Genomic DNA, 13,293 nt, shown 5'->3' with positions numbered 1-13,293 from the left:
CCCACTCGCTCTCCCCAAATCGCTCTTACTCTCTATTTGGGCCAATGGCTCCCCAATTCTCCCTTGCTTTTCGCGGTTTTACTCAATTTGCAGATAGCTTGGAACTCATGTTAACTAGCAGTGGGGATATTCGAAATACCAGAGGATATATTCGTATTAAAGAAAAGGTTTTAGGCAATATTATACAGATGTCAACAATATTAATGTAAATTTAATTTTTTGTTATTTTCAAAGTTAGTTTTGGGTACTAAAACTCAAGCTTAAGTAAAGGTTTGAAGAAGTTTTCATTACTTTAGATGCATATTTTATGTCAATATTCACATCTTATTCCAAACACTTTACAATCTCGTAATTAGTTCGAATATATTCACTGTTAAAAGCTGAGTGGGTCCTCCATGAAACTTGAGAGCGACGGCCAGCGACTAAACTCACTCAATGAATGAGAAGAACACAGATTGAGAGAGAAATCGGGAGAGACCGAGTTTGACCGGCGAACTAAAATTCTATTTAAGCAACGCTCGCTTGTATTGCATTTCAATCTGTTTTCGTTTGCCATTAAAAAAATAACGCGGAAAGCCTCGCGATCTGAAAGGAAATTACTGTTACAGAAATTACGAAAAATATTTCCCTTTACTACAAGTTAAAACAGTAAAAAAGAAAGCTAGTTCGCGAAATCCAAAAACAAAAGTTTTTAACAAATAAAACAAAACATCAATCCAAACCAAAGGAGGCGGCATATTAGGGCCTACTTATTAGCCAATTTCACGCGTAAGTTGCCAACGAAAATACGTTTTTATTTTAGCCTTTAATTATAGAAACAACACAAAGTATCCACACTGTTGCCCAAATGTTTTCCATTTCAAGTTCGTCGAGAATAAAATAAAAAACACAAAAGACATTTAACTATAAAAAAGTATATGTATTTATTTGTCGGACATTGGACACGGACAGTGCTTTCCCAGCGACACACACGTCCTAATTAAATGCGAACAACGAAAATTTAAGCGCCTAATGCCGCAGAAGACGCGACTTTTTGGCAAGCGACCAAATCAAATTATTCAAATTGTCGAAACTATATAAAAAGAACAAAATGTTTACGTATGTCTCAATAAAAATAACAAGTTAAGGGCTTTACATTTAAGATCTAATAATTATAGTTCCCTTTCTTTAGATTCATTTCAATAACTTTATTTAATTTACTGTCCTATGTCTTGGTCTTTCAAAGTATGTAAGGTTTATAACGTTTTTTAAAGGGTAGGAACCGCACAAGATAAGATATTTTTCTTATCGCGACAAACAAACAGACATCGGGCACCTCCTTATCAAATCGCGCAATACTGCCGGCAATACACGCTTCAGATAGCTTTCAACCAGAAGTGGTATGTTTTTCAAATCGATCCAGGAATATGTTTGTTACTTAACCGGTTGTCAAGGCTGCCGCGACTTTAAGGTCTGTGCTTCCCCCCACACCATCCCACCACCAAACAGAAAGGCCCGTCCATCGCTGACCGAGGGCGTGACAACTGACCAAACTTAATCGTGGCCCACACGCACGAGTTAAGCTGCCAATAACAAGCAGACAAGCAAATACACAGGCAAACACGACGGGAAACTGCACACGGGCAATGAAAATCACGGTCCTTGGGCAAATATGTGGAAAACAACTTCTTTCCACGGCTCCCGGGCCTGTACACACACACACACAGACTCGCACACATTCGGTGGCACTTGTGTATCCTATTTATTTCAATTGATTTGGGGGCAACGTGGCGTATGAGCAATGCCAGAGGCAACCTCTACAGAGAGAGCCACAAAGAAGGCGGAAATTCCTGGCATCGCAATCGAAATCAGGCAGCAGGATTCTGGCTGCTGCCCCTCCTCAGCCCCTCTGGCTTTTATATACAGTATTTTGTATCGATTTGATTGGATTTCATTCCATTTGATGCTTCTGCTTCGTACGGGTTTTGTGGCTTTTTAATACGCTCCAATAAAGCTGACTCTGAATCCAAGCTGAATCCCAGTTAATTGGATTTAATGACAGTCAAACTACCCTAAATCGAATTGTTTGCTTGGAAGTATCCTTTTTTATTCCTTGACTTATTTTTTTACACAGGAAGAACTTCTTTAATCGACTTTGATTTAAGATTTGCTGGAAAAACTCACCAGAACAAGGAAGTAAAAAATGAAATCTTCCAGCTCAAGAAGTTCTAGTTATACTTTTATAACTTCAGAGTTTAGCAAGCTCAAGTTACCGAAGTTTGTGCTGTAGAAGTTAGACTGTAATTGACCCAGCAGGGCAAACAACCAATAAGTAAAAACTCTGGTAAAAGGATTTGTTACAACACACCAAAAAAAAAAAAAATCCCCGATTTAGCTGCAACGAAGGCAGAAAAGTTTTCGCATTTCCCTTTCAGCTCCGGTTGTATGTGTGTGCCGACTGAGTTATGGAGGTCCGTTTCTCATCCAATTAAATTAATGAAAGTGCATGAATATTTGAGGTCCAGAGAACAGCATTCATTAGGCCCTTTGCCAAGCCTCTGTGTCAATTAGTCAAAGCTCTTTAAGAGCCAACCAATTAGGCTAAAATGTTTGTTGCCCCTTCAAGCGTAGTTGAATCCCTCAAATCAGCGCGAAAAAGGACAACTCTCAACAGCGCCGCCCCCACTCCGCGTGCTTTAAAGGACCCTCAGACAAACAATAACAATGAAAACACATCAAAATCAATCTGTCAACAAAAGTCGAGCAAAGTGCTGACAATAGACAGCAGACAACGAGGCAGGAGACCAGGGAGGACGCCCCGGGGAACTGACAAAGCGTCCTGACTACGTGCCTCTCAAAAGCCGTTGTGAAGGAGGAGCAGCAGCACACCGCCTGGCTCGTTCAAGTCTCTGAAGTATTTAAAACACCCTTCAGCAGGGGCGGGCATCGAAGCCCAATCCCATTACCATCCTTATTCTCCTCGAAAGTGTGTGTGTGTGTGTGTGTGTGTGCCAGTCGGATCTCGTTTTATTACAAGAGGAAAGACAAACAGCAAAATGGCGCCAACATTGTCAGAGTGTCAGCTTGTTGCTGCTGCCGCTTCTGTTGCTGCAGGCAGCCGAGCGGCAATGGCCATAATGAGGATGCGGAGGATGAGCTTGCGAATGCCGGTGATGATCATAATGATGACGATGAGGAGGATGCCCACTGGTGCACGGCATTCGCTTGGCTTTCTGCCAGCAATTTGCCCTGTCGTGCGTTCTGGACGCACTGAAAATAATATGTTTATTAATTTAATATAAATTGGAATTTATATAGAGATAGTTGGGGTTCAAAAACTAGGTGAATTCTTACTCGGTTTAAATTTTGTATCTTTTTTATTATTATATTCTGGTTAAAAAAGTCCTTTAACCGTTTACTTTCCGCTTTAAAAATTTAATTCACAAACCATGAAAAATGAGAAATCGATTTAAAATTAAAGTAGAACTCTGACAGCTGTGGATAAAATGACCTTAGGCTAAATTGATTGGCTACAGCTTCAAGTATTAAGTGTATTACGTAATGTAAGCGGAATCGTTCGACTAAAGCTTTAAAAATATTAGGAGAAATCCATATTTCTAGAAATGTTTGAAAATAGAATCTGGGGGCCTACTTTTCCAGCATTTATTTTGTTTTACTTTATAAGCTGGTGTTATCAACGGGGTCATGTCGCATTAAACAATTTGTTGACCCCAAAAACTAACAAATTGATAAGTAAAAAACATTCAACGACTCAATTGCATTTCTCACTGTGTGTGTGTTCAGCGTGGCATACACGGCGAATGCGCAATGTGTCGTTGTCAGGGAAGCTGCATCCGTTGCCTCTAGCGAGGAAGTGGAAATGGGAAAGGGATTGCGGATAGCGGATGGCAACGTATGTGCCAGCCAGATTAGATGACGGCAGAGTTTATTGTTCACTGTTGCTTGCAACAACAACAGTACATCCACATTCACATCCCCATCAACATCCTTCCTCCAGCTCCCACTCTCCCTCCTCGCTTTTCCCCTTTTGTGTGTGGCATATGGCAGAAATTATCTGCAGCCTGGCAGCGATTTTTGCATATTTCACTGGTAACTAGCCCAGATTGAAAATGGTAATGGAAGTGAGATGGCAGCCATCACTTTCAGCTCTGGCCAACCGAATGCAAATGGAAATTCAGGGCGAGGAAATTGCCTGTGCCAGTGATGAATTTAGATGAAGTTCTCTAGCCGGCCGCTCGACGAATTTGAAATGAGGAAAACGCAATTTAAAACTTAAATGGATAATTTGCAGATAGAACCAACAGACGGGGGTGAAATGAAATGAAATGCATCGCCTACATGCCATATCCGATGTTGAATTAAGCGAGAGCAATTTGCATTGAATTGGAATGGAACAGTCGAAGTGCTTGGTGTAAATAACCTTTTTGTCGCATTTGGTTTCCGTTTCTATTCGCTCGAGACAATTGTGCTTGGAGCTCGTGCAAATCGTACAGATAAGAGCACATTAATGCCTTAATGCCTTAATGTGTTTAGAATGCAACATTAGCCAAGTTAAGAAGCGGATTTAATGGTGTGAACTCAAAGCAACGACTAGTTGGTACTTCGGGAAATTATTTGAGTTCCGAAAAAGGCCTAAAAGTATGCCTTGAATTTCTCTCCAGTTTCGGGAAAGTCTTTTAGAACTTTCAATATCTAATATTAAAACAAATAGCTGTGTTTTTAAAGCTTAAATTACATGAAATTGTTTATATTAAAGTATTTTATTTAGAAAAAAATGTTTACATTTTTTAGTTTGATCAAACGAAGAACTAATAAGGTGTAAAAGCTTCTATAAGCCTCTAAAAACTATGGAATTCCTTTTCAAAAGTATCCATATAAAATCATTATTAGTAATACATATAATTTTATTAATTTAATATTTGCTTTTTACTCCTCTTTAAGTGCTGATCACCAAAAGAGAATACCCCTTGAATCCATAATAAAAACACACAAAGGCAGTGCAACATCGGATACAAATCCAAATACCCAGTCCAAGTCCGGACAGACGGCCAACCGGAGCTGCCACAGACCTTGGCCGTGGCGAGTGTCGAGGTGGGGTGGGTGGGTGTTTGGCTCCGTTGGCTAATTCGATTAGATGAACTTTGGAACTCTATTAAGCTGAGGCACAGTTTCAATGTCTCGGCCCCAGCGCCTTCGTCTCCGCCGCCGGCTGCACCCATCTATCACACTTGCATATCGGATGTGGGCTTTCGATTTCAAGTCACGTTTGGCTCTCGAGCCGATCTGGCCACAGTTGTCCAGTTGTCTCAGCTCCCAGCTCCGTACTTTGGCCGTGGGCCATTTGTCCAAGGCGCCGCTGCCGCTGACAGAAATCAATTCCGGCAAAGTTGTCGGAAAAGCCCCGGTGACAAACATTCACTTTGCTCGCTGAAAAGTTTATGGGCCAAACCGCAGCCCAAACTATTCCGTTCTGAGTTCAGTTACCAAAGGTAACAATTGCATTGATTTATGGCATATGCAAATAGCAAATATTGTAATTTATATGACAGCTAATACTAATTGTGGGTATGCCACAGTTCCCTCTCAGCAGGTAAAAAGTATTTGTACATATATTGTTAAGTTCTACGAATATATGCATATTTAAAGTGGAATTTACACGTGTAACAAGTGAAACTGGAAAGCATCTGGTATATATAGGGATATATTATACCCTTGCAGGGTATTATAATTTCAGTCATTTCCGTCCCCATTCTTGATCAGCATCGACAGCCGAGTCGATCTAAGCTTATCTGCAAAGAAAAAAAGGAACAAAATGGTTGTTTTTTATTTTATAAAGTTGCATTCACTTTTCAAAAATTGACCAAAATTTGCATATTTAATAATGTTACATTTAAAACGCATATTTAATAACCTCTAAAAAAGTGACACAGACAAGCATTTCAAATTGAAATTAATGCATTTTTAGTTTAGTTTTGATTAATTTGCAAGTTGCAATTTGCAATTTGATATGAAACTTTCCTACTCGCAGTTAGGTTCTTTCTTGTTTTATATTTATTTAGTAACTTCGTATTTACTAGATTAATCATTACCTACCTTTAGCCTTAAAATAGTAGAAATAAATAACTTAAAGAAAATGTTGCTAAACAAATGGAGCTAGAAATATGATGATGTTGCACTAACTGTTGCAATAACTTCCCTGTTTATCAAACAATTGTACTAAAAATTTTAGAACACATTGCCCTAAGAACATTTATTAAGTAACACTCTTAATATACAAAGTGTTAGAGTAATAATACTTCCCCAAGCTCATAAATACCAAGTTAGTTTGCATGGGTTATTTATTTATTTAGCATTTTAATTGAGAGGCGGACGCCTACTCCGCGATATCAAATCTTAATCGTTCGGGCATTTTCTTTAAATAATTGTAATGTTAATGTCTGTCTATATATTATATTAATCATGATAAATGACCGCAGAGCTAACACCTGCTGGAATTGCATGGTGGGGCCTTGCCAGAAACTAGTTTAACTTAAACGCTTGAACTTGGCTGAGATAATCATGGTTCTTGTGGAAAGTTCCCAATAATTGCCAACGTCAAAACATGTGATAAGACAAGAGATAACATAAGCGTTTGGCTTTTCATCAAGTCAATGTAGCGTTTAGCCAAACGTTTAATCATTTCGATTTTATTTACAAATTGCCAGCCATCATTGGCGTTAATGTGATTTTAATTATCCGTATGCAAACAGAATCGCAACGAGGCGATGACGGCGCGGCCTGCGTTCAGCACTTTGAAGTAGTCGTTAAATCGCAACAGAATATCACTTATTCTGGCACTACTTACTACTACAGTGGGTTCAAGAAAGGTGCTGACCATAAAAAAAACCCTATAAAAATTGAATACCTTTCATCTCGCCATTTTGTTTAGTCTAAAACCATTTACTATTGTAATTTCCGTTTAAAAATACTTAAAAATATTACTTGGCACGTTTACAAACTATCTTAGATCGCCTTTGATTTGCTTCAATACTTTCCTGACTGGCTGTTCATAAATAATTGCGGAGGCCAACTATTAAGCATATGTTAATTTAAATTATGGTGCCATAAAACATTTGTAAGTGTCAATTAGTCCCGATATCGAGTGTGCACATAATCCCACGGACCCCACAGAAGCTCCATACTGTTTGTCGGCGGAAACTCGTTTTGGCAAGCGTTCGACAATTTTTGGCAGCTCAATAAACTGCTGATTTGATTTAGTGGGGATCATTATGCGAATGACAGGGCAGAATGTAAACTGTAAACATATTAAATATATTTGATAGATCTTACAGACTTGGCAGTGCAATGACACATATTTGTATAAGGTTTCCTTAATTAGAAACCCGATTTCTTCCTTTTGTTTCGGTTTTACTCACCCTCTGAATATAAAAGGTGGCTAAAATTATAAATATGAAACAAAAAGTGAACCTGCACCTGCAAACCATAAATGGTTGCCAGGCTGATTCATCTGACCCGAGGAAGGAAAATTTTATAACCTGGACAATGAAATGAAAGGAGGCGCGACTCGACGAGGCTGAGTTAAATTTAGAAGTCACCGCTCTTGACTGGACCAGAGATCAGCTGACCAGAAACGAGTTGCGAAACAAAAACCAGACCGATTCACTAAATACTCATAATGTAAACAGAATTACCCATGAAAAGTTTCCAGTGATTGTGCATGATAAACAGTTTTTGGCGACAATTTTGCATATATTTTTTATTGTCTACTAATTGCGGCAGCTTTCGGTTGAACAATCCATAAACAAAATATTTAAAATATTCCACCGACTCGCCGAGATTCGCCAGGGGAGTTAATTCCGCCGCAAGATCCCCTTATTATTGGCTGATAATTGGCCCGGAGAGCGCGCACGCCAAATTAAACAAATCGTTTCGAAGAGCACACGCTGCTGCCAGCGAAGAATGTAAATACTATAGACCCCTTCGTTCCGTTTCCCCCTAGATATATATTTTTTTGCGGGGGAGAGACCTCCACAATGGCGATGTGTGTTTCTTTCTTTTGTCGCATATTAATTGAGCCAGCGGCGTGCGCTCCGTTTGCACGGCCAAAATAAGCGACAGCTGCGAGCGGAAAGTAAACAAAAACAAAACGGGACGCGACGCGATGCGAGGCTTGGCGAGACGAGCCTCAAAGTCGAAAATCATTCACAATGCTCATACGCCGTGTGGGATTTTTTGTTAAGTGGGAAACGTGCCTCTTGGGCGCTGTGCTTCTTGGCTTACTTAAAGGGAATTTAATGGTTCATAGATTTTAATAAACAGATATGAGTTTAAGTTTTAACCTTAGCCTTTACTGTGGCGGAAAAAAAAATCAACTAATATCACTCATACGCAGCGTGGTCTAGCTTAGAAATTTTATTAAAAATATATACAAAATTTTAATTATTAAAACGGAATCTTAGTAAGAAATAAAACTAGTATACACCTTCAATGCTTTAGACTTTTTGAATTAAAAATTTTTTAAAATAAATTAGCTCAAGCTTTATTCTACATTTCCAGGATATTATAGCTATATTCCTACAGAGATTGTATTTCCATTACCCAATCACCTGGCCAACTGACCTTGATAGTTAGCACATTTGAAGCCATAACATCAGTGCACTAATTTCGAACCTGTTTGTGTGGCACTTTGTGGCTTTATATTTTCTATTTTTTTGTTTAAATCAATAAGAGGAAAATGTCAAAAACCGCTGACCGCAAATCAAAGAGTATAGACCGCAAACATTCCGCTTCGGTACAGCGGAAGCGGCCCAAGGGAAAGGCCCATCGTGGAAAGTACAGGAAACCGCTGAAAACTCGAATTGTCACCGAGAGGAAACCAGTCACGTTTCTCCCCAGGTCCCATTCTCTCTCTCTGTGTCTCTTTCTCTTCGGCAGAGAGACATGTTTAGCGTAGGCAAATATCCCGTTTATCAGATCGACCGGCAACGTTTGGCTTTATCCAGTGCTTCTCGCTTCTCTCAGTTGCGAACAAACAGCCGGCGGTGCGGATTCAATTCGATATATACTCTCGCCACGCCGAGCACTTCCATCTCGAACCGCCTTGGCTATATAAACTGAAATCGGGGCCGACGTCTGGCATTCAATGTTTGCTCATTGCAGGCAAATCAACTCCTCGCCAGCAGGAAGAAAAAAGGATATCAATATAGAGATTTCATTCACCATTCAATCAAGTCCCAGCGGCTGCGTCTGTGTGTTCGTTTTTTCGTGACTGTGTGTACTCTACTGTTTATCAAAGCAAAGTAAAATTTAAAACCAAACAGCGCCAAATACAAACAAAGACCGTCGTTCGTCGGCAGCGGGATAAACAAAAAATCGCAAAACGTGCGCCAAAGCTAAAACCAAAAAAAAAAAAAAGAAAAACTTCAAGAAGAAGGGAAAAATTTGCCATAAATTTTCCCATTTCCTTACGTAGAACAAAAGAAAGCAGCATCGACATTTTTGCAATAAACAAAAAGGCCAGAATCCGACATGGAAGTGCAGAATCTGCCCGATCAGGCTCGGATATCGAGCATTTTGCTCGACTCCAGATGTGGGGTAAGTTCGAGGCGCCCCTGACCTCCCACCCACGGCTCACCTGTTTGCGGTGAAAAGGTCTATAAATACAAGTGGTGCACCCAAGAATAGATAATGTTTGGATATTCGGGTGAGGTCTCGCGCTAAGTGAGAGAGTAAACAAAATTGGAGGGCGCTTTCCTTGCGCGGGGCCAGGCCAGGCCAGGCAGCAGCAGCAGCAGCAGCGACTTTGCGATTTAGCATGTGCGAATTTTCCAAATATTTGCCCGATCGCCTTTATTGCCCAGTCTGCTAGTTTGCTATTTCAGCCTGGCATTTATGGCAGATAAGTCAATGAAACGTGATTTTATATCAGACTATTTTCTGATTCCCCAAGGCGCCCCCCTAAGAAGGGGCACTAAGGAAAATAGCACCGTTTCTATAGAGGAAAATTAATTAATTAAATTAATTAATAGAACAAACGTTATTAAAAAATTCTTAAAATATTAGGTTGACTTACAAATCTATTTAAGAAGTGTGTAATGTTTTTATATTCGATATTTTTTTATGCAAAATGGACTCTAAATGATACACATAGGTGATTTTTTAGCTAAGTTTACTAGCATTTTGAATTATTATATTTAAATAAAGAGAAAATATATTTCAATGACTTCAACTGTATACGAAAGTCTCTTAAAATATTTTAATTTAGCTAAGAGTACATCTATTAAGAATGTCTTTCAGATTCTTTATAACTATTTCACCTGTTTTCTCTACAATCAACTTATTGAAAATCATAAAGAAAGAACACATCTCAAGGGTATTTAGATATTTTTATTAAACAAACAAGCACATGACTTACGGACAATATTTTAATAATTTTGTTTAAAGAGACGATGACGACAACAAATTGCACAGCTTTAGGGGGTAGACTGCGAACGACCTCAGTTTCTGTTGGATAATTTATGGCTCCTGTCGGTGGCAAACATGAAAACAGAAAATTTCCTTAAATATAGGACCGTGGAAATTGGAAGTGAAAATGGAAATGCACGGGAATGGCATCGTGTACATGTGTACATGAGCTACACAAAAATATACAAAACAAATTAAAATGCCTTTCATCTAAGAGCCATAAATAATAATGTTTTTCTATAGCGTCGTACGCTTTTCCCGCACCCAAGCCCCTCAGCTCCCAGTCCCAGTCCCAGTCCCGGTCAGAGTCACTACTTAACGATTTGTTTTGTCTGCCTTTCACAGCTAAACGACTTATATCCGATTGCCCGGCTGACACAGAAAATGGAGGGATCGCTTAATGTGTCTGGCAAGGATAAGAATGAAGACTGCCCCTACACCATTGAACTGATACGGCCAGAGGATGGAGAGGCAGTGATAGCCATGCTCAAGACCTTTTTCTTCAAGGTAAGTCCACCTGCAGCCACACTTCTCACATTTTAATTGCATTGTATTCGGTTTTGGGGGGAATTTCTATTCGTAATTCGCTTGCATATCATGGAAGTTAATCAAGCTGAACACCTGGCTTACCAATTCGGGAGCCCAGACTTTATATCTTCCATTGTCAATTTAAATAATGTTTCCAGCGAATTTCAATTAGCGCCGACCACGTGCCCCTTTCCGATCGACTTAATTAGGCTTTAGTTTCAGCTCGAAATTCGCACAGTAAAAGTTGAATTAATTAAGTTATAGCTTATCCCAGAACTCAGATCTCTCCCGCTTAGAAACGGGGAATATGGGTATTGGGGTTCTCATGGAATCGTAGGAGTATCGTATATTATTCGGCTGTCGTGAAGTTGACTGTTGGACTGGCGACCCGGCGACATGATCCATGTCACGGCTAACCTAACTCTTTCCAGCTGGTCTCGCCTCACGACTCTTGACGACGATCTGAAATCAATATACTTGCTCTAAGTTGATCTTGGACTTGTTAAGGCTACCGCCCGAAGCAGACTTCAATGTTCTGATGGCTGCCAATGAGAAGGCGCCCTCTCTCCCAGACCCAAGACCTATTGGACACTATCAAGACCTATATTTAGTAGTTTATAATGGCCAAAGCGAGTATTAGTATTCATGCCACGCCTCTGATTGAGCCAAACAGCAGCCGCCGCCCTCTGGCGATAATGGAAATATGCAAATCGAGTTCCGTTCGCTCGCAATTCTCCAACTGTCTCTATAAATTATTAGAGAAATCTCGATCCAGCGAATGGGTGCATTAATCATTTGAATCAAGATCGTGTCGCCTTGCAATTACGGCGGTAATTTGTTCGGCTGTTTAATGGCTCCTAAAGATCGACAGATTGGTTATAATTTTGAGGTGGGATAATGGGTTCAAATTGATCCACAAATTAAGTGACTATTGTGTTTTACAGGATGAACCACTGAACACCTTTCTCGATCTCGGCGAGTGCAAGGAGCTGGAGAAGTATTCCCTAAAGCCCCTGACTGACAACTGCTCCTACAAGGCCGTGAACAAGAAGGGCGAGATTATTGGCATATTCCTAAATGGCTTGATGCGACGTCCGGTAAGTTTTGAAACCCACACTAATACCCTTCAAATCTAATTTGATGTTATCCTATATTCCTTGAACAGTCTCCCGAAGACGTAGCCGAGAAGGCAGCCGATTCGTGCGCTCATCCTAAATTCAAGAAAATCCTGTCGCTGATGGATCATGTGGAGGAGAAGTTCAACATTTTCGATATATATCCTAACGAGGAGCTGATCCTGGACGGAAAGATCCTGTCGGTTGATACAAACTACCGGGGCCTGGGCATTGCCGGTCGACTTACCGAGCGCGCATACGAGTATATGCGTGAGAACGGTATCAATGTCTACCACGTTCTCTGCTCCAGCTACTATTCCGCCCGGGTGATGGAGAAGCTGGGCTTCCACCAGGTGTTCAGCATGCAGTTCGCTGACTATAAGCCCCAGGGAGAGGTGGTCTTTAAGCCGGCGCTGCCTCATGTCGGCATCCAGGTGATGGTCAAGGAATTAAGCGGTGCAAAGACGGCGCAAACGAAGCTGTAGAGAGCTACACGCTCCTTTGGATTTTATACTATGTGATTCTTTAGTTAGTAGTTCGGTGGCGGGTTCCAGGTAGTTCCATGTCAAGTGTCTCCACTTTCAATTCAAATTAGCAGTAGCATAAACAGCCAGTACAAGTTACGTATTTATCTAATTTAATTAAGTGTTTCGTGTTTAGAAAAAGCTCAAAAATAAATCAAAAACCATTGCCTCTAAACTGTGCTTAGCGTCTGCCACGACGGGAGTTCTTGCTGCGGCTGGTGGCTATCTTGGCCGCCTTGTTGCGCTTGGCACGCAGATTTCGGTTGCTTTTGGTCCTGGAACTGCGCGAACTAGTGCTGCTGGTGGTCGTAGTGGCGATGCGGATTCTCCTCACGGCTGTATATTGCAAGTTGGAGACTATCACCTGTTTGGGATTGCCAGTGCCAGTAGTAGTAGCAGTGCCAGTGGTGCTGTTTTGCGCCTTCGAAATATCCAGCCAGCAGCTGAAGACCACCAGACAGATGGCGGCGATCAAAACAATTGTCTTCATGTTGATGGGAGTTTGGTAAAGCTTGGAATATGCTTCGATGGACGCTGTGGTAGCGCTTAAATAGTCGAAGCGCTTATTTGCACAGTTTGCAAATCGCTGACGAAGGCCAACGAAATTGTTTAATTTTAGCAAAACACTGAAGCATTTGCTTTTCCTTGAACCAAAACTAAAC

General features: G+C 40.5%; 2 protein-coding genes across 3 annotated transcripts; one reads left to right on the top strand and one right to left on the bottom strand.

The window, feature by feature from the left end:
* The first annotated feature begins 536 nt into the window (after positions 1-536).
* On the top strand, positions 537-12,806 carry speck. 2 transcript variants are annotated; one of them, XM_017161571.3, is made up of 4 exons: positions 537-768; positions 10,810-10,971; positions 11,937-12,089; positions 12,158-12,806. In XM_017161571.3, the coding sequence occupies exons 2-4, from the start codon at positions 10,849-10,851 to the stop codon at positions 12,590-12,592; spliced, it is 711 nt and encodes a 236-aa protein (XP_017017060.1). In that variant the 5' UTR covers positions 537-768; positions 10,810-10,848; the 3' UTR covers positions 12,593-12,806. The 2 variants fall into 2 exon arrangements, with proteins under 2 accessions (XP_017017060.1, XP_017017059.1); XM_017161570.3 differs by lacking the exon at positions 537-768 and adding an exon at positions 9,514-9,594.
* On the bottom strand, positions 12,456-13,283 carry LOC108070753 (uncharacterized). Its single transcript, XM_017161350.2, has one exon. It carries the CDS (start codon positions 13,119-13,121, stop codon positions 12,813-12,815), a length of 309 nt encoding a protein of 102 aa, XP_017016839.1. The 5' UTR covers positions 13,122-13,283; the 3' UTR covers positions 12,456-12,812.
* Positions 13,284-13,293: the final 10 nt, after the last annotated feature.

The sequence above is a fragment of the Drosophila kikkawai genome, chromosome 2R (genome assembly GCF_030179895.1).
Source record: "Drosophila kikkawai strain 14028-0561.14 chromosome 2R, DkikHiC1v2, whole genome shotgun sequence".
In the NCBI taxonomy this organism is placed as follows: Eukaryota; Metazoa; Arthropoda; class Insecta; order Diptera; family Drosophilidae; genus Drosophila; species Drosophila kikkawai.
This window is presented reverse-complemented; position numbering and strand designations above follow the sequence as displayed.

What these genes read in the sequence shown, in the direction of transcription:
- LOC108070753 (XM_017161350.2), bottom strand. Translation starts at nt 13,121, where the DNA reads ATGAAGACAATTGTTTTGATCGCCGCCATCTGTCTGGTGGTCTTCAGC.
- speck (XM_017161570.3), top strand. Translation starts at nt 9,529, where the DNA reads ATGGAAGTGCAGAATCTGCCCGATCAGGCTCGGATATCGAGCATTTTG. An exon ending in TGCTCGACTCCAGATGTGGG is followed by an intron (nt 9,595 to 10,809) that starts GTAAGTTCGAGG and finishes TGCCTTTCACAG; the next exon opens with CTAAACGACTTATATCCGAT. An exon ending in TCAAGACCTTTTTCTTCAAG is followed by an intron (nt 10,972 to 11,936) that starts GTAAGTCCACCT and finishes TGTGTTTTACAG; the next exon opens with GATGAACCACTGAACACCTT.